At 37.2% G+C, this 20,048-nt stretch overlaps 1 protein-coding gene across 6 annotated transcripts; it reads left to right on the top strand.

Moving 5' to 3' along the window:
- The first annotated feature begins 1,883 nt into the window (after positions 1-1,883).
- On the top strand, positions 1,884-18,395 carry LOC137242468 (histone acetyltransferase type B catalytic subunit-like). Of its 6 annotated transcripts, none has more exons than XM_067769750.1 (9): positions 11,890-11,984; positions 12,125-12,308; positions 12,370-12,495; positions 12,555-12,678; positions 12,748-12,969; positions 16,881-16,990; positions 17,061-17,562; positions 17,624-17,981; positions 18,046-18,395. In XM_067769750.1, exons 2-9 carry the CDS (start codon positions 12,296-12,298, stop codon positions 18,331-18,333), a joined length of 1,743 nt encoding a protein of 580 aa, XP_067625851.1. In that variant the 5' UTR covers positions 11,890-11,984; positions 12,125-12,295; the 3' UTR covers positions 18,334-18,395. The 6 variants fall into 6 exon arrangements, with proteins under 6 accessions (XP_067625855.1, XP_067625851.1, XP_067625850.1 ...); XM_067769749.1 differs by having other exon boundaries at positions 11,947-12,056; XM_067769751.1 differs by having other exon boundaries at positions 11,949-11,975.
- The last annotated feature ends 1,653 nt before the right edge of the window (positions 18,396-20,048 follow it).

Here is a 20,048-nt window from a genome sequence, read left to right on the forward strand (position 1 = left end):
CATTATCAGCAGCCACTAAACAAAAGAAACCAGAGCATATAAATAGACGATTAAGCATAGAAATAAGTTAGTCTTCTATTACACTGAAGCATATGAACTTCAGTTTAGAATTCATTAAAGTACATATAGATACAAATAAAGTATATTGTTTTATTTAAAATCGAAATTACATACTTAACTTGCGGGTGGCATCGCCAAAAATTCCCATGACATTGACGAATTTTCAATAACACCTGGCTCAATGGTGTAGGTGGCTCATCTCATCAGCTGATTTTATTCGTTTCATTGTACTGACCTAGAGATTGTCAAAAGGAGATGGCGAACGTAAAATACAACCGATGCATTAGCAATTATGCACTGCCGGAGTGGTAAAGTTTTACCTAATTTAGCGCACGACGTTCCCACAACACACTAAAGAAGCAAAGTTTGCGCTTTCTCTACGTTCCATTCACCTAACATCAACACAAAGGGTTGACAGCCGGAACGCGACATGTATAATGCTGTAGAGATGAGCTAACCATAGCATTGAACCATTCGATAATGGCCGCCACAGTTAGATAACTGCGTTTTTCCATCCCTATAGTGGAATGGGCATTCGAAAAATTGAGGAGAACACGAACGGTTAGAATTCCTCCAATGAGGCGACTTCAAAAAAAAAAAAAAACAAAGAACTTTGATAGACTAATAGCCAATTTTAGCAGAACAAGTGTAAAATAGTGCATTTATTGTGAAATAAACAGTAAATCTACGGTTACAAGTGTGCACGAATAATTAAAACTGATTGGTAGAAAAATTTTATATGGTGTTGCGTGTGCGTGGGTAAAACTAATTGTATGCTGGCAGACCACTTTTGACGAGGAGTCTTGGCCACCAGGCCAAAGAAAAGAAAAACGCGTTGATACTACGCCATCACCACGACTAACGCCCAAGCAAACAAAGGTAAATAGTTTGAAAAAAAAAATTAGATCTCTTTACCTCCGTCAATTCTCTCTGAAAATATTTTGATATCCAATACGGATCCGTATAGTACGTCGTGTCCGAGTTTATTTTTACAAGAATTTCCTTCACTATACGGTGCCATTTTTGTGCATCGCCAACGTCGTCGTCGGGTACATCTCCTCATATCGTCTTTTCTTCACTTCAATTACTACTAGTGTATCATCTAGACGGAGTGTGTGTGAGATTTTGGTGGCAGTTGCAGCAGGATAACACACATAAATAAATACATACTGCTGGAGAAGTGAGGAGCAAATAATTAGCTCAGTGGGAAAATAATAAGAAAAAAGAAAAACTGCCAAATTTACGCATGAAAACATAAGAATTAAGTGATGTTTAATCGATGCAGTACTCCGTTTTACTGCAAATTTAAATAAAAGATTCAGCGAGGGAGAAGTAGAAAAAGTCGAACAGAAACCCGTGGACAGTAGTGCAAGCGCCAACCCCGAGCAGTACAGCCATCAGCAGCGCCAACACCGCGCGCCAAGACCGCGCTGATACCGTCAACAGCGCCATAATTCCGCGCACCTCCACCATCACAACTCACATAAAATCAAGTAAGTAGAACAGTGCACGATAGGGGGTAACCAAACTCCTAACCCCAGTAAATGCTCACCATCCCCCTTAAATTAAGTTGTAATAACTTAATCCCGAAGTCGCTTTGTCGGTCGAAATATATGCCACACGCAGTGACCATAAACGCCATTTGTTTTGCTCTTTTCTTTCCCCAGCATCACCCAAATAACGTAGCAGGCGCCACGATTTTGACCACGGCGCTTCCAGCATTACCAGGTCAACCATATCACAGCCATAACAACCAAATCAACCACATCACCAGCCATAATAACCGGCAACAACACATAACCGGCAACAACACATAACCGGCAACAACACATTACCGGCAACAACACATAACCGGCAACAGCACAGAACCGGCAACAACATCTACCAGTAACTACGCGGCAGAGGTCCACGGTACGGCCTCTTGCCGGCTAAGTAGGTATCAGCCTACCGGGTGAGTCGCTGCCAAGTAGCCAAGTAGTAGAACAAATACATGTATTATACACTTTAATATACATTTTTTTTCCCAATCAACCTAAACCTGGAAGAGGGGGGGGGGGGGGGTCAGCTTATAAGTAAATTAATGGAAACATGAAAATTTAAAACATTTTATTAAAATATTCTTGGTGCAAGAACCGATTAAGTTGAAATTGTATACATTTGTGCGTGCATACCCACAAAAAAATCATTTTAGCGATTACAAGGAGTACTGATAACCGGTAAACCTTATGAAGGCCGCGTTTAATGTCGATTAATTAGACGTTATGTAAGACTCTTTTTGTATCACTTATGTGCATTATGCATAAGGTTGTGTTCGAACGAAAATTAGACCTTACTTATGCCTGTTAGCATCAGCGCAGTCTCATTTTGTATTATACTGAATTATTTTAATGGTACATTTTTTGCATAAGGTACACATTTTTTTTGTGGGTATGCAAATCAAATGTCCTTTCTATATTAATACGTACGTACACATTTGTATGTTTGTATACCAAGGCGTGTCACTTTCATTGCCCGATTGTTGGCGCAAGCAGATCAACCTTAAATACGGATTCTTCCCATCAAATTTTGTAACGCTACCTTTAAACGTTCTGGTGGAGATACTGCTAGCGAAAGTAGAAATTTTTTTCTTAAACAGGCGTTGCCGCGCCCCTTTTTCTAAGTTTGTATGTAGGCATCGTACCAAATTGGAAGTTGGCGGCTGGTAGAAACTAGTATGTCACCTTCTCTTCACGCAAATAGGCGAAAGGGCGTATGATCATTGCTGACCTTGATTTTCATTCGGGTGAGGTTACCAATGTAGCTTCATGTCGGTTTTAGCAAAGCAAATTTTATGAATAAATTTGTTCAGTTTAGCCTCAGATGCGTCTTGGTATACATCCACACACACCCTAGTATTTAGCGTTTATTTAATTTAGTAAACTGAATAAAACAAAAAGTTACATATTATGTATAAATAAGATCGAATATATACCTGTATCAGCATTTAAAACGGGGTTGCATAATAGGTCGATAAAAATTTGACAATTTGAAAACATAAACTATGGCATTGAAGCTGGGTTTTTTTGTAACTGATTTGCTTATCTGCTTTTAGGCGCTGAGCAGTAGGTTCAACGAGTAAGATCATATAGCAAATTAAAATGCACCCAAAAGGAAAAGAAAAAGAAGTGTAGAAATGAGAAAAACTGAATTAAGCATGAAAACAAATACCAGCAGGATGGCCTAGTGGTTAAAGGCTACTGCAGTTTCACCATGTTATTCACGGTTCGAATCCCGGTGAAACCTTTGATAACATTACAAAATTGCCTGATGATGATTACGTTGGCGGTTTTCGCAATGGTTCCATAGCAATATGCCAGTAAATGTTTCATTATTTTCAGTGTCTCTTAGAAAACATAATAATTGAAATTCAATTATTATAAGCCGGTGTTAAGCTCATGAATTCTTAAATATAAGTATAAACTGAACACACCATTAAACAAACATACAAAAATAAACAATTTTTTTTTATATTACCTATAATAAAACAAGATTTAACAAGGAAGGAAGGTTAAGTTCGGGTGTAACCGAACATTACATACTCAGTTGAGAGCTATGGTGACAACATAAGGGAAAATAACCATGTAGGAAAATGAACCGAGGGAAACCCTGGAATGTGTTTGTATGACATGTGTATCAAATGAAAGGCATTAAAGAGTATTTTATGAGGGAGTGCGCCATAGTTCTATAGGTGGACGCCATTTAGGGATATAGCCATAAAGGTGGATCAGGGTTGACTCTAGAATGCGTTTGTACGATATGGGTATCAAATGAAAGGTATTAATGAGTATTTTAAAAGGGCGTGGACCTAAGTTCTATAGATGGACGCCTTTTCGAGATATCGCCGTAAAGATGGACCAGGGGTGACTCTAGAATGCGTTTGCACAATATGGGCATCAAACGAAAGGTGTTAATGAGTATTTTAAAAGGGAGTGGGCCTTAGTTCTATAGGTGGACGCCGTTTCGAGATATCGTCATAAAGGTGGACCAGGGGTGACTCTAGAATGCGTTTGTACGATATGGGTATCAAATGAAAGGTGTTAATGAGTATTTTAAAAGGGAGTAATCCTTAGTTCCATAGGTGGACGCCGTTTCGAGATATCGCCATAAAGGTGGACCAGGGGTGACCCTAGAATTTGTTTGTACAATATGGGCATCAAACGAATGGTGTTAATGAGTATTTTAAAAGGGAGTGGGCCTTAGTTCTATAGGTGGTCGCCTTTTCGAAATATCGCCATAAATGTGGACCAGGGGTGACTCTAGAATGCGTTTGTACGATATGGATATCAAATTAAAGGTATTAATGAGTATTTTAAAAGGGAGTAATCCTTAGTTCCATAGGTGAACGCCGTTTCGAGATATCGCCATAAAGGTGGACCAGGGGTGACCCTAGAATTTGTTTGTACAATATGGGTATCAAAAGAAAGGTGTTAATTAGTATTTTAAAAGGGAGTAATCCTTAGTTCCATAGGTGGACGCCGTTTCGAGATATCGCCATAAAGGTGGACCAGGGGTGACCCTAGAATTTGTTTGTACAATATGGGTATCAAAAGAAAAGTGTTAATGAGTATTTTAAAAGGGTGTGGGGCTTAGTTCTATAGGTGGACACCTTTTCGGAATATCGCCACAAAGGTGGACCAGGGGTGACTCTAGAATGTGTTTGTACGATATGGGTATCAAATTAAAGGTATTAATGAGGGTTTTAAAAGGGAGTGGTGGTTGTTGTATAGGTGGTCGCATTTGCGAGATATTGCCATAAAGGTGGACCAGGGGTGACCCTAGAATTTGTTTGTACAATATGGGCATCAAAAGAAAGGTGATAATGAGTATTTTAAAAGGGAGTATTCCTTAGTTCCATAGGTGGACGCCGTTTCGTGATATCGCCATAAAGGTGGAGCAGTGGTGACCCTAGAATTTGTTTGTACAATACGGGTATCAAAGGAAAGGTGTTAATGAGTATTTTATAAGGGTGTGGGGCTTAGTTCTATAGGTGGACGCCTTTTCGAGATATCGCCATAAAGGTGGACCAGGGGTGACTCTAGAATGAGTTTGTACGATATGGGTATCAAATTAAAGGTATTAATGAGAGTTTTAAAAGGGAGTGGTGGTAGTTGTATATGTGAAGGCGTTTTCCAGATATCGACCAAAATGTGGACTAGGGTGACCCAGAACATTATCGGTTGGATACCGCTAATTTATTTATATATGTAATACCTGGCAAGATTTTAAGGGTGTTTTATTTCGCCCTGCAGAACTTTTTCATTTTCTTCTACTTAATATGGTAGGTGTCACAACCATTTTATAAAGTTTTTTCTAAAGTTATATTTCGCGTCAATAAAACAATCCAATTACCTTACCATGTTTCATCCCTTTTTTCGTATTTGGTATAGAATTATGGCATTTTTTTCATTTTTCGCAATTTTCGATATCGAAAAAGTGGGCGTGGTCATAGTCGGATTTCGTTCATTTTTCATACCAAGGTAAAGTGGGTTCAGATAAGTACGTGAACTGAGTTTAGTAAAGATATATCGATTTTTGCTCAAGTTATCGTGTTAACGGCCATGCGGAAGGACAGACGGACGACTGTGTATAAAAACTGGGCGTGGCATCAACCGATTTCGCCCATTTTCACAGAAAACAGTTAACGCCATAAAATTTATGCCCCTACCAAATTTCAAAAGGATTGGTTAATTTTTGTTCGATTTATGGCATTAAAAGTATCCTAGACAAATTAAATGAAAAAGGGCGGAGCCACGCCCATTTTTAAATTTTCTTTTATTTTTGTATTTTGTTGCACCATATCATTACTGGAGTTGAATCTTGACATAATTTCCTTATATACTGTAAAGATATTAAATTTTTTGTTAAAATTTTACTTAAAAAAAATTTTTTTGTTAAAAGTGGGCGTGGTCCTTCTCCGATTTTGCTAATTTTTATTAAGCGTACATACAGTAATAAGAGTAACGTTCCTGCCAAATTTCATCATGATATCTTAAACGACTGCCAAATTACAGCTTGCAAAAGTTTTAAATTACCTTCTTTAAAAAGTGGGCGGTGCCACGCCCATTGTCCAAAATTTTACTAATTTTATATTTTGCGTCATAAGTTCAACTCATCTACCAAGTTTCGTCGCTTTATCGGTCTTTTGTAATGAATTATCGCACTTTTTCTGTTTTTCGAAATTTTCGATATCGAAAAAGTGGGCGTGGGTATAGTCCGATATCGTTCATTTTAAATAGCAATCTGAGATGAGTGCTCAGGAACCTACATACCAAATTTCATCAAGATACCTCAAAATTTACTCAAGTTATCGTGTTAACGGACGGACATGGCTCAATCAAATTTTTTTTCGATCCTGATTATTTTGATATATGGAAGTCTATATCTATCTCGATTCCTTTATATATGTACAACCAACCGTTATCCAATCAAACTTAATATACTCTGTGAGCTCTGCTCAACTGAGTATAAAAAGGTAATAAAGGTTAGAAATAACAATGATAGAATTACAGAACAAAGTACAACATAATTAGCTCAAACATACCAAAAATAAAATAAACTGTAATAAAATCATGTTTAATAAAATAATAGAGAGTAACAAATACCGGTTATAAAAATAAAATAACAATTAAAATTAATCTAAATCAGATAAAATTAAATACAATTAAAATAAGTAAATACGTTGAATAAATAAATAAGAAAATAAAATATATAGCTGAACCAAAACAACAAAATAATAACCCTTAAGAATTTAAGTCTGAATACATTTAGTATAGTAGTTTTTAGTAGCGGCTACTCCCCCAACTTCGAAAAAGTAACAATATTACAACAAGAACAACACTACAACAAACGATTTACACTAGAAATGTTACATATAATTAACACTCCACCAGACATTCGGCTAAACTACAAAACGGATACCGATGGCGTTGCTCACTTGTTTCGTCATTTACTAACGATCAAATAGACAGTGTTAAGCTCCGCGTCAAGTTATAAAGACGTGAAAAGAAATGTATGTACATATATACAAATATTGTTTATGTTTTGACTGTTTTTGGTAATAAGAAAATTGTTTATATCACATTTATACACAGATCCTTGAGAACGGTTATCGCGGAATAACCGAAATATATTGGAATAAATTAGTTAAAAAAAACCTGTGGTTTTATTCAACGTAGTTTTATTGACCTCGAGCCAGCTAAAGTTCAACATATTTACATATAAAAAGGTCGCTAAAAACATTCAGTAGTTTTTTTTTCTCAAAGTCACCTTTTGGGTTGTAATAGCGTTAAAAGGTGTATGTAACTGTCAATACACCCGCAATTGATTAATTTTTCTTCCCTGATTTTGCTTGGGGTTTTTTACAAACATTGTAAATAAGCCTTAGTATAGGCTTAGTTGGATTGCATTTATTGCCATGCCTACACGCATTTGTGTCAATCAGGTAGGATTATACTGGAACGTTGATCGGACAAAATCAATATCAAAACAGGCTAAGCTAATGTCTCAGGTTTCACCTTTTTTGATTAAGCCTTTTATGATATAGAATCAAATTAACTGTCAAGGATGAGCAGCCTTTTTTTGATGTTGATTTCAGAAGATTGACCATTCGCTAGTATTGATCTTTAGCCGTTTACCTAATCCTAGTTAAGTATATATATTTTGACTAAGTTTTTGTATTACCATGAATTTTAAATTAAATTTATAATTTAGAATGGGAATGCTGATGGTTCCATTCATTTAGAGGGCATAGGGTATACAGGTAAGGGGCCACCGAAATACAGGTGCGTCGGTAGCCATGGATTTTGAGGGTGGGTTAAGGCACCGGGTGTCGCAACAACGCCCGCGGCTCCCCTCTATATATTCGGCCCTTTTTCCCTTTCAGCTTTTTTTATTTTTAATTTTCAGCCGTTTTTTTTTTTTGATTTCGATTTCAGAGTTTAGTAACCGGTCATTTCCGGTTCGGTTAGTTTCGTCTTTTTTTTGCGCTAGATTTTTTTCTCCGTTTTTTTTAATTTTAAATTGTTGAATGTTTTAACGGTCTGTCCGTGACATCCGGTTCGGCCGGGTGTTGTTTTAATTTGAATTTCAAGCGTTTTGAGTTGTCTCTGCGCTTTTTTGTCAGTTGATTTGAATAGGCATGATAGGAACTTTTTTTTGTTATGGCGCAGAACAGCAAGGTTGGAAAGAACCCAACCCAGCCGACATGACTAGCCACTGTGCACCACTACATCATGCCGACCGCCTTCCTTGCTGCTCCCATAGAAAATACGTTTCCATAACAAGTAGTTGGAGGTACGTAGTAAATAACCACCAGATCTCCTTCACTGTATTGCCATGGTTTTCGATGTTTTGCATCGAACCTCTGTTTCCATTGTGAATCAAACTAAGTGTGATATCTTCTGCATAGACATCAAAATTCCAAAGCGATTGGATCACTTGATTTGTAATTGACTATCGCTGTCTCATTCTGTATCTCTTTCTTTCACCCGCTCGGCCCTATGCGCCGCCATATTGAACACCCTGCCAAAACGCTAAAAAGTTGCCATATTGAAGCTCTTGCCAGGCAGTTGACAGATAAGATATCACACTTAGTTTGATTCACAATGTCTGTTTCCATTTGGTTTTCTCTAAATTTATGTTTTTGGCCGCTAATTCCATTCTATAGTTGTGCTTTTTCGTTCATTTCAGAGATTCGGTTCTTTCGTTCTTTTTCTGACGAACGAAAAAGTTGTTCTTTTTGTACATCAGTTCCTTTTTTTTCAAGCAAATGTGTTCACTGCTGCTCACACCCACGAAAAAGTCAAAAAGTAAAGTATGCTGTGTCTTCGAGTTCTTTATGCACAGTTCTGCGCCAAGTTTTCGCAGGTTCACCAGGTCGTCGGCTTCCGGATTCCATCGCAATGCTTCTCTGGACTATATTTACTGGAGGTCTTCTGAGAGTGTGACCAATCCACGACCATTTACGCTTGGTTCTTTCTGTGGCAGCCTTAGGTTGATTTGTTCTAGACCATAAGTCGTCATTTGAAATTTTTTCCGGCCATCGTATGAATTAAAGTTGAGCTTTTCCACGTCTCGCAAGCATAAAACAGTACTGGTTTAATATTCGAATTAAACAGTCGAAGCTTCGTTTTTAAAGATATTTGACTGGACCTCCACACGTTTGTCAGTTGCCCAAAAGCCATTCTTGCTTTTTTATGCGAGACTGAACGTCCTTTTCTGCACTGCTCTTATTTGAGACAATACTACCAAGATAAACAACGGACTCTATACCTTCGATTTCATTTTCGTCAACCGTAAGCATTAATGGCCTTGATGAAATACTATAACCGCATCTTATTACTTTCGTTTCCGCTGTATTGATGCTTAGTCCGGCCTCCTTTGCATGTGTGTTGACAGCTTGTAAATTGTGTTGAAGGTCAGTACTTATGTGACTTAGCAGACAGACATCGTCTGCATATTCTAAATCCCCTAGCTGAGTGAAAGGCGTCCACTGTACACGGTGTCCACCATTTTCTGCGTTCCTCATAATCTCATCTAATGCCAAGATAAACAAGAGCGGCGAGAGTATGCATCTCTGTCGTACCCCGCTTTTAACTTCGAAGGGTTCTTACATTCGGCATACATTGCCTTTAAAATGTTAATTATTTTATTGGGCATCCCTCGTTTTCGTAGTATTTCCCAAAGGTATTTCCTGTCGAGGCTATCAAAAGCTTTTTTAAAGTCAATAAAAAGTAAATAAGCTGATGTTCTCTATTCACAGCATTGTTCGAGAATGATTCGGACGGTATTTATTAGATCAACACAGGATCGGTTTTGTCTAAAGCCAAACTGATTTTCTCTTAGAGTTTCGTGCGTGGCGGCCACCGTGGTGTGATGGTAGCGTGCTGCGCCTATCACACCGTATGCCTTGGGTTCGCACCCCGGGCAAAGCAAAATTTTAGAAATAAGGTTTTCAATTAGAAGAAAATTTTTCTAAGCGGGGTCGGCCCTCGGCAGTGTTTGGCAAGCGCTCCGGGTGTATTTCTGCCATGAAAAGCTCTCAGTGAAAACTCATCTGCCTTGCAGATGCCGTTCGGAGTCGGCATAAAACATGTAGGTCCCGTCCGGCCAATTTGTAGAGAAAATCAAGAGGAGCACGACGCAAATTGGAAGAGAAGCTCGGCCTTAGATCTCTTCGGAGGTTATCGCGCCTTACATTTATTTTTTTTTTCGTGGAGAACACTTTGCTAGGAATCGAGAGTAAGGTTTAATGTGTCAGCCCATTCCCTCTTGTCTTTTCTAGGAGACTTCTTAATTTGCTGGCATTTTTCTTTATACCTTGCGGATAACTGCCCTCCTTCTTCTGTGTCATTGTTGCTCCTCCGTCAATTTTGAATTATGACTATTTACGCCAATTATATATGACAATTATTTCATCAAGAAAGGCACATTTCACAATAATATAAGCAAATTTACCTACTCTTTACGTATAAAAAGACACAATTTTAATTAATACACAACAAAGTTAAAACTTTTTTACAACAAGACAGTCAGACTTTAAATTAATACGTTTTATGCGTAAAAACACTGTTCACTTGTTCTTAAGCACATTGACAAAACTAAAAATAGTACTCATTAGTTGATACAGCGCAAGCGATGCAATCAACAGCAAAACTGACATAACGGTAATTTTCCAGTTAAAGAAGAAAGTAATGACAACGAAATTTAAGGGGCAGTTAGAGATGTGTACTGTGAATTGTTTATGGAAAAAACCCGATTTTGAAAAATTTTAAGTTATGACTCTTTTGTAGTTAGTGTGCGATATGTTCGCATCCGTGAAAACCAGAAATCTTTCGAATAACGCTCACATGTCTTATCCAGCCCAAAATGACCAGCGTCATCGTGACACGATCTTACGAGACGCCAACTAAGGCCTCGTGGGACAACTAGCCTTTTGTTTCCGTTAACTTTGCAATACAATCGTTGGCCTTGCAATTCATAGTCCTCTTTAAGTTGGCATTCGTTTGGTGCTGCCTTTTCATTGAGTACAGCGATTGGGTCTTTCAACACATCGCCTTGTCTTTGCATTGCTGATACCCAGTCGTTATCGATATCTACCACGCTGTATATGGAATCAGCAGCTGTGTCAGTTCCCTTGAAGGAAATGATGAACATCTACTTAACCCATCCGCTAACATATTCTTCTGAGTAACCTCTCCACTTGGTCTAAAATCGCAGCAACAACCACTACAACATTTCCAGCAACATTCTTGAGACAGCCACATCAACCATCAGGGGCCAACAACAACAACAATTAAATTGAAGTTTTTGATATTGTATTTATACGTAGATTGCTGTGATTTTGTGCATATTTTGTTATGTTCATATACTTAGAGTAAATGGTAAAGAGGGTTTAAGAGGCATACGGGGGGTACATCAGTAATATTTTAACTTTTAGTCTTACCTTTTTTGGGTTTAAAATTGGCCGCACACAATTTTACATTTTTTTTCCTATAACGCACTTGTAAATTTTCGGGGTATAAATTTTCATGCTTGCATACGATTTTCAGGGTTTTTTTATATTCATTTTTCATTTCGTTTTTGGGCCATAAATTCTGTTATTCAATCTTTTATAATTCTTTTCATTTATTTTTTTTTTAACTATGCATTTTGCTCATTTCTTTTGGTTTATTTTTTTTTCAACTTGTTTCCTTTTTTTTTGACATTTGTCTTTAGAATTCCAACCCTCCTGATCTTTCCTATAACTTTTGCTTTTTTTTGCTTTTGCTTCCAATTTTAGTTCCTCCTTGCCTTTGTCAGAACGGCAAAGTGTTAATGCTTCTTCTTAACTTTTCTGACAAGTAATTTCGCGAGTGTTTATTGAAAGTTCTTCTTGGGTAAAATTGGTAAAATAATAAAATTAATTATAATCTCACGGTGTTATAATAATAATAACTTATTTGACATTATGTTAAACGGTACAGAATCAGTTTAAATTATTGGTAAGTAAAATCTTCGACTGAAAAAAGGTAATTGTTTACTTTAGGGTACAACTACTAAAACTCGTCCAAAAATATCGGGAGAGGTGTCAAAAGACGCGTCTTGATCCCTGGACCACGAATCCGAAAGCGGAAATCAGACATTTTATTTCTTTTCGGAGACATTTGCAAACAAACCCGAAAATTTTCATGTGGCATGGAGGCAGGTCTCCTCTGCTATGCAAAGTGAAGGTTAGTATACATATTTGAGATTTATTTCTTCATGTGGTGTAAATTTCAATTTCAAATGTAGAGGAACAATGCAAAAAGCGGTGGAAGGGTTTGCGAGACTCCTACAAACGAATTAAAAGGTCCCAGCTGCTTGCTTCGGGTAGTGGCGCCCCAAGTCATTCCTGGATAATGTACAAGCATCCTGAAGGTAACTAAAGAAAAAACCTATACAATTTAATTTGAGACATTAAAAATAAACTTTTGTAGCACAATCGGTAATGAAAGTGATGCTGAAAGTGAAAGCGCCAGTATCATTTCCCCATCATCAAAGGACTCAACGCCACCATCACACAAAAACGATTCTCCACTGCCTAGCGCAAGGGCACGAAAAGTGAGTTCGTTGTACTTATGCATTTTACGGTGTAAACTTTATTAAGAAAGTAAAAAATTTATTTTACAGGAAACTCAGCAAAAGTTTAACGATTTTCTGGAACTTGCTTCTCAAAGCATTAAAAATACTTGTTCTGCGTTTTGTACTCAAGAAAAAGAATTGGACTCTACATTTTCAAACTTTGGTCAGCAAAATAAAGGAGTCCGGAATTCCGAAGAACGTTGCAAACGAAATTGAGGCTAAAGTGTCGGCACTGGTATTCTATGAAATTGAAAACCACCTAAATAACATGTAAATTTTTAACGCAGTGCTTCCAAAAAGGCAAAAGTAAAACCACCTGAGCAGAAATATTTATTTTCTTATACCTTTTCTCCACTAGAACAAAAATCGGGTTATGAAAGTATCCGGACACCTTTAAAATCTTAATTGTGTATAAAATCTGGGTTTCTTACCATTAGCCCACTCATAAGACTTTTGGATATAGATAGATTTTCAATTTCTTGAAGGTTATATAAATAAATGACCCGCTCTTCCCACTTTTCAAAAAAACTTGAAATATATCCAACTAAGTTAAAGGCTTATTAAGAGCGTACGAAAACCAGTTTTTACGCATAATTCAAAAATCGGCGCTAGGCCGTGGAGAATCGCTTTTGCGAGGTGGTGGGTTTGAGTCCTTTGAAGATGGGGTAATAACACTGGTACTTTCACTTTCATTACCGATTGTGCTACAAAAGTTTATTTTTAATGCTTGTACATTGTTCAAGAATGACATGGCTTCAACCTGCCTCCATGCCAATTCCTTTTTATACTCAGTTGAGCAGAGCTCACAGAGTATATTGAGTTTGATTGGATAACGGTTGGTTGTACAGGTATAAAGCAATCGAGATAGATATAGACTTCCATATATCAAAATCATCAGGATCGAAAAAAAATTTGATTGAGCCATGTCCGTCCGTCCGTTAACACGATAACTTGAGTAAATTTTGAGGTATCTTGATGAAATTTGGTATGTAGGTTCCTGAGCACTCGTCTCAGATCGCTATTTAAAATGAACGATATCGGACTATAACCACGCCCACTTTTTCGATATCGAAAATTTCGAAAAACTGAAAAAGTGCGATAATTCATTACCAAAGACAGATAAAGCGATGAAACTTGGTAGGTGGGTTGAACTTATGACGCAGAATAGAAAACTAGTAAAATTTTTGACAATGGGCGTGGCACCGCCCACTTTTAAAAGAAGGTAATTTAAAAGTTTTACAAGCCTTAATTTGGCAGTTGTTGAAGATATCATGATGAAATTTGGCAGGAATGTTACTCCTATTACAATATGTACGCTTATTAAAAATTAGCAAAATCGGAGAAGGACCACGCCCACTTAAAAAAAAAATTTGTTTAAAGTAAAATTTTAACAAAAAATTTAATATCTTTAAAGTATATAAGTAAATTATGTCAACATTCAACTCCAGTAATGACATGGTGCAACAAAATACAAAAATAAAAGAAAATTTCAAAATGGGCGTGGCTCCGCCCTTTTTCATTTAATTTGTCTAGGATACTTTTAATGCCATAAATCGAACAAAAATTTACCAATACTTTTGAAATTTGGTAGGGGCATAGATTTTATGACGCTAACTCTTTTCTGTGAAAACGGGCGAAATCGGTTGAAACCACGCCCAGTTTTTATACACAGTCGTCCGTCTGTCCTTCCGCATGGCCCTTAACACGATAACTTGAGCAAAAATCGACATATCTTTACTGAACTTAGTTCACGTACTTATCTGAACTCACTTTATCTTGGTATAAAAAATGAACGAAATCCGACTATGACCACGCCTACTTTTTCGATATCGAAAATTACGAAAAATGAAAAAAAATGCCTTAATTCTATACCAAATACGAAAAAAGGGATGAAACATTGTATTGGATTGGTTTATTGACGCGAAATATAACTTTAGAAACAACTTTGTAAAATGGTTGTGACACCTACCATATTAAGTAGAAGAAAATGAAAAAGTTCTGCAGTGCGAAATAAAAAACCATTGAAATCTTGGCAGGTATTGCATATATAAATAAATTAGCGGTATCAAACAGATGATATTCTGGGTCACCCTGGTCCACATTTTGGTCGATATCTGGAAAACGCCTTCACATATACAACTACCACCACTCCCTTTTAAAACTCTCATTAATACCTTTAATTTGATACCAATATCGTACAAACACATTCTAGAGGCACCCCTGGTCCACCTTTATGGCGATATATCAAAAAGGCATCCACCTATATAACTAAGGCCCACTCCCTTTCAAATAATCATTAACACCTTTGATTTGATATCCATATCGTACAAACAAAGTCTAAGTTGCGATACCTCGAAAAGGCGTCCACCTATAGAGCTAAGGCCCACTCCCTTTTAAAATACTCATTAACACCTTTCTTTTGATACCCATATTGTACAAACGTATTCTAGAGTCACCCCTGGTCCACCTTTATGGCGATATCTCGAAAAGGCGACCACCTATACAACTACCACCACTCCCTTTAAAAACCCTCATTAATACCTTTAATTTTATACCCATATCGTACAAACACATTCTAGAGTCACCCCTGGTCCACCTTTATGGCGATATTTCGAAACGGCTTCCATCTATAGAACTAAGGCCCACTCCCTTTTAAAATACCTATTAACACCTTTCGTTTGATACCCATATTGTACAAACGCATTCTAGAGTCACCCCTGGTCCACCTTTATGGCGATATCGCTGAAAAGGCGACCACCTATACAACTACCACCACTCCCTTTTAAAACCCTCATTAATACCTTTAATTTGATACCCATATCGTACAAACAAATTCTAGGGTCACCCCTGGTCCACCTTTATGGCGATATCTCGAAACGGCGTCCACCTACGGAACTTATGATTACTCCCTTTTAATATACTCATTAACACCTTTCATTTGATATCCATATCGTGCAAACAAATTCTAGAGTCAACGCTGATCCACCTTTATGGCGATATCCCTAAATGGCGTCCACCTATAGAACTATGGCCCACTCCCACATAAAATACTCTTTAGTGCCTTTCATTTGATAGACATGTCATACAAACACAATCCAGGGTTTCCCTCGGTTCATTTTCCTACATGGTTATTTTGCGTTATGTTGTCACCATAGCTCTCAACTGAGTATGTAATGTTCGGTTACACCCGAACTTAACCTTCCTTACTTGTTCTTTATATTTTTATAGTCCTCAAAGCCCAGATTATATACATATAATGGGCATTTTCCGCACTTGCCTGGAAAAAATGATTTCTTTCTAGGTAGTTTTACTTTCGGTGGTACTGTACTATATGGATAGAAGAGAATTTTCGTTAACTTGCAGAACAAATTTTTTGAACAAAATCAATTTTAATACACAAAAAAAAGTTAAAAAAAAAATTGAATAATATAAATATGGTAGTGCAACACTTTTTGCTATTTTTTACAAATTACTAACTAAAGTACATACATCTGTGCATACAAAAATTGCAGCAACAATTTCATCAGCTATGTTATTTTCTTAAATTTTTAAAATTGTATAACGAAAATTTGTAAACCGATTTCATAAACGTTTTCCGATAAATTCGCAAAGTTTTTAACATAACATTTGCGTATATTTGTTGCTCCTACTTTTGTATTCACAGGTATACATAAACCTGTTGACAAAAACTTTATTTCAAGAACGTTTTTTTATATTATTAATTATTTATATTGTCCAAATGGTTGTAGAACAACTTTTTTCAATTTAAGTTTGTAGTATGAGTACCTGGGGTACAAATGTACTTTTACTTTACAAGACTGTTAAAATTAATAAATTTCATTTCTCAAATCATGTTAAGCACCATATTTTATTGTATGTTGGCCAAATGCTAGAAATTCGGCAGCACTCCAATCGCTTCCACCGAAAGGAGGTCCCATATTTTTTATTCCCGCGGAAATATTCCCCCAATTATTTTCTCTTGGAGAGAACAATAATTGGGGAAAACGAATTTAAAATTTTCGAAGTAAGCAGATTTGTCAATTGAAATTTTGTTGCGCGTTTCTATTTTTGTTTAAAAAATTGAAAAGTTTAGTTATAAAAAGGTTGACAATTGGGTTTGGAGAAGCTATATATTGCGCTGGCAACCTGAAAGGGTTGCCCTACACAACCATTTCTTCCAGGGATAAACGAACAAATTCCTTGAGGGCGCGCTGTTTAACAGGGATGGCGGATATACACGAATATGTGAACCTCGTACTGGATGCAGTCCAAGATGTGGAATTTAAGTTAAGTAAGTCATCCGCATTATACAAAATATTTAACATAAACAGCACGAAAGTTATATGTTTCGCATATTCAAGTACGCCGCAAACAAGATTTGGAAGATGACAGCCTTGTATTTCATCCCATGATGGCACATCAAATATTTGGTGAATCTGAAAGCATATTCGGATATAAAGGTTTATGTGTGCGTATTTTATACACTGCTGGTCCTCTACATATTTATATTGGCATTGAATATGACAGTCGAGTTGATGAACTATCAGGCGGAGATATAAAGGCTGATGTAGTTGTGCGACCGATAGCGGAAAAATTACCTGATGGCTGTTTTTTTGTTAATATGGATGAGTTTTTGAAAACACTAGATAAAGCAGATAAGTTTCAACCATTTGGTGAAAAAATAACCGAACAGAGTGTTACTGATGAAGACGGACAAGAGCACTTCTTCGAACTATATCATTGTGACTATAAGGTGCCGGCATTCTTAAAATTCTTCAGTCGTTTGCAGACATTTATATTACGGTTCGTTGATGCAGCATCCTATATTGATGTTGATGATCCGCAATGGAGCTTCTTTGTATGGTATGTTGACTAAATATGCTACTTCAATAAGTAACTTATATCAATTTTTATATTCCTACAGCTATGAAAAGTATAAAAATGATAATGGTGATTATCAGTCTGCAACCACTGGCTACACCACTTCATATGAGTACTACGCATATCCTCAACACATACGACCGCGCATTAGTCAATTATTAGGGCTACCACCATTCCAGAAACTTGGCATTGGCACAAAATTCATTGAAACTGTCTATAAACATTACTTACCAATCATTAATGTCCTTGATATGGCAGTGGAAGATCCATCGGGTGATTTTCAGCGTTTACGCAACTATATTGATGCTCGTCTGTGTATGGGACTAAAAAGTTTTGGAAGTGATGTCATCAAAAAAGGATTTAACAAAGAAATGGTTCATGAGGCACGCGAAACGTACAAGGTAAACTAATTTAGCTAATAATTATTAAAAACCACCTGCTAAACTGATGCTCATCTCTTTCCAGCTAAATCCACGTCAGTGTCGCCGGGTTTATGAAATACTTCGACTATATTATACAAACATTTATGATAAGAACGATTATCATGCTTATCGTTTAGATGTAAAGCGTCGGTTAAACGCAATTTATTATAAACATATAAATGATATTAAGAAAATGGAAAAAGCTAAAGTGGATAAGGAATGGTTGAGAGCGCGTTTACCTACACCAAGTCAACGTATGGAGCAATTGCATGAGGAATATGAAAAAGTAGAGAACGCATACAAACAAATTGTTGAAAAGTTATGTGATTAAGCTTATGAACCTAGCAAAGTTTTTGTATGTGTTACAGTAAATGATATAGATTTTAAGTGTCATTTTACATCTGATTATTATTTTTTATGGTACAATAAGAGTTCCGAATCTTTTACCTCCTCCATCTGCTGCGTAGCTTTATATACATAGAACATGAAAATATAGATACAAAGAAGTTACGATGGTCAATTTGAATCGGTTACAGGAATGTCATGATACTGCCTGGGCTTAGTTGGTTAATATCCCGCAAAAGACGGAGGATGGTAGATTTTTTTCGCTATAACAACAACGATGCCTATTCTGGGTATATCTTTGACAGGATGTTTTGTGTAGACGTCAGCAAGTGAGTGAACTTGCAGATAATATGACTTTTATCACTCTGAATGGGGACGCCCTAAACACGAGTCAGTACAGGACTTATAAACTACGTCATCGGGGAACCAATGCTTACTTTTGTATCACCCTCTTGCAATCATTTTGAATACCTCACTTTCTTGTCTTTATGAATTTATGGTCAGGAAAGAAAGATAGTAGTCGTGGTGCATAATTTGTCAAAAGCCTTTGACACGGTTATCCAGAACGAAAAAGAGGAACGCACACTCCCTAGGGAAACGCGAGTCACTCTTGCTCAACTTCGATCTGGATACTGTAACAGGTTAAACTCTTACAAAACATATGTCCTGCTTGCAATATGTCCCCACATTACACCAACCATCTCTTTAACTGTATGTCATTATGGACTCCCGTTAGAGGATACTGATGAAAATTTGATTGGGCGAAGCACTGCTACAAGAACAACAACAACATGCCCAGGTGTCTTGGTATTCAACAGGAACTGATTGGTTAGCATTTCATTTCTCTCCCTTAGGGGGAGCTATTCTCGCCTCATTGTGTAGGTGTTGTTCTGGGGCATAAGAAGACAACCAGTAGCGGTTTTGAGGGCAGTGCTTTGACAGGCCTGTTGTTGTTTTTGTAGTGATAAGGTTGCTCCCCGGAGGCTTTGGGGAGTGTTATCGATGTGATGGTCCTTTGCCGGATACAGATCCGGTACGCTCCGGTAACACAGCTCCATTAAGGTGCTAGCCCGACCATCTCGGGAACGATTTATATGGCCACATTAATCCTTCAGGCCATCCCTACCTCCCCACCCCCAAGGTTTGGCGACCATATCGGTGACGCGCATGCAATCGGCTAAACAATTGCTTTGCAAGTGGTAATGAGCGTTTCTTTATCTTTTCCCCAAGTACTGCCAGCAAGAGATTTGAGGTGTTTATTACGGCTCTGATAAGATAATGCTCGGTATTACTTGTAAAGATAGATACCATCACCATTGCCCCCTTCCTGGTTCATTCGGTGAGCGTAATTGATGCCATAAAGCGGTTAGTTGCAAAGAACCCCCCAACCAGATTAGATCATGATCACTAAAAGAGAAAAACTGATATATCGCACACCTTTACCTAAAGAGTGAATAACTCAAAAACTCACAATGTTTAAAAAACTCGATAATATGTCTGACTCCATCATATAAATTAAATAAAAGTCAGGTTTCATCAAGCCTTTGGGGGTGAGTGGTGGAACTACTATTTAATTGAGTATATAGATCAGTCTGTATAGGATTAGAGAACACGGTAGTGTGTATAAAGACTTACATAGGTATTTGACTTAACACTCTTTAAGCGTAGGTGTGCGTTATAGTTTTACTCAAGTTTGTCAAA

This window comes from Eurosta solidaginis, chromosome 2, assembly GCF_040869045.1.
Source record: "Eurosta solidaginis isolate ZX-2024a chromosome 2, ASM4086904v1, whole genome shotgun sequence".
Lineage (NCBI taxonomy): Eukaryota > Metazoa > Arthropoda > Insecta > Diptera > Tephritidae > Eurosta > Eurosta solidaginis.

Bases quoted from the DNA above. Each gene is read 5' to 3' on its own strand.
- LOC137242468 (XM_067769750.1), top strand. The intron at 12,970-16,880 runs GTAAATTTTTAA...CATTTCTTCCAG, and splicing joins GAAAACCACCTAAATAACAT to GGATAAACGAACAAATTCCT. The intron at 17,982-18,045 runs GTAAACTAATTT...ATCTCTTTCCAG, and splicing joins AGGCACGCGAAACGTACAAG to CTAAATCCACGTCAGTGTCG.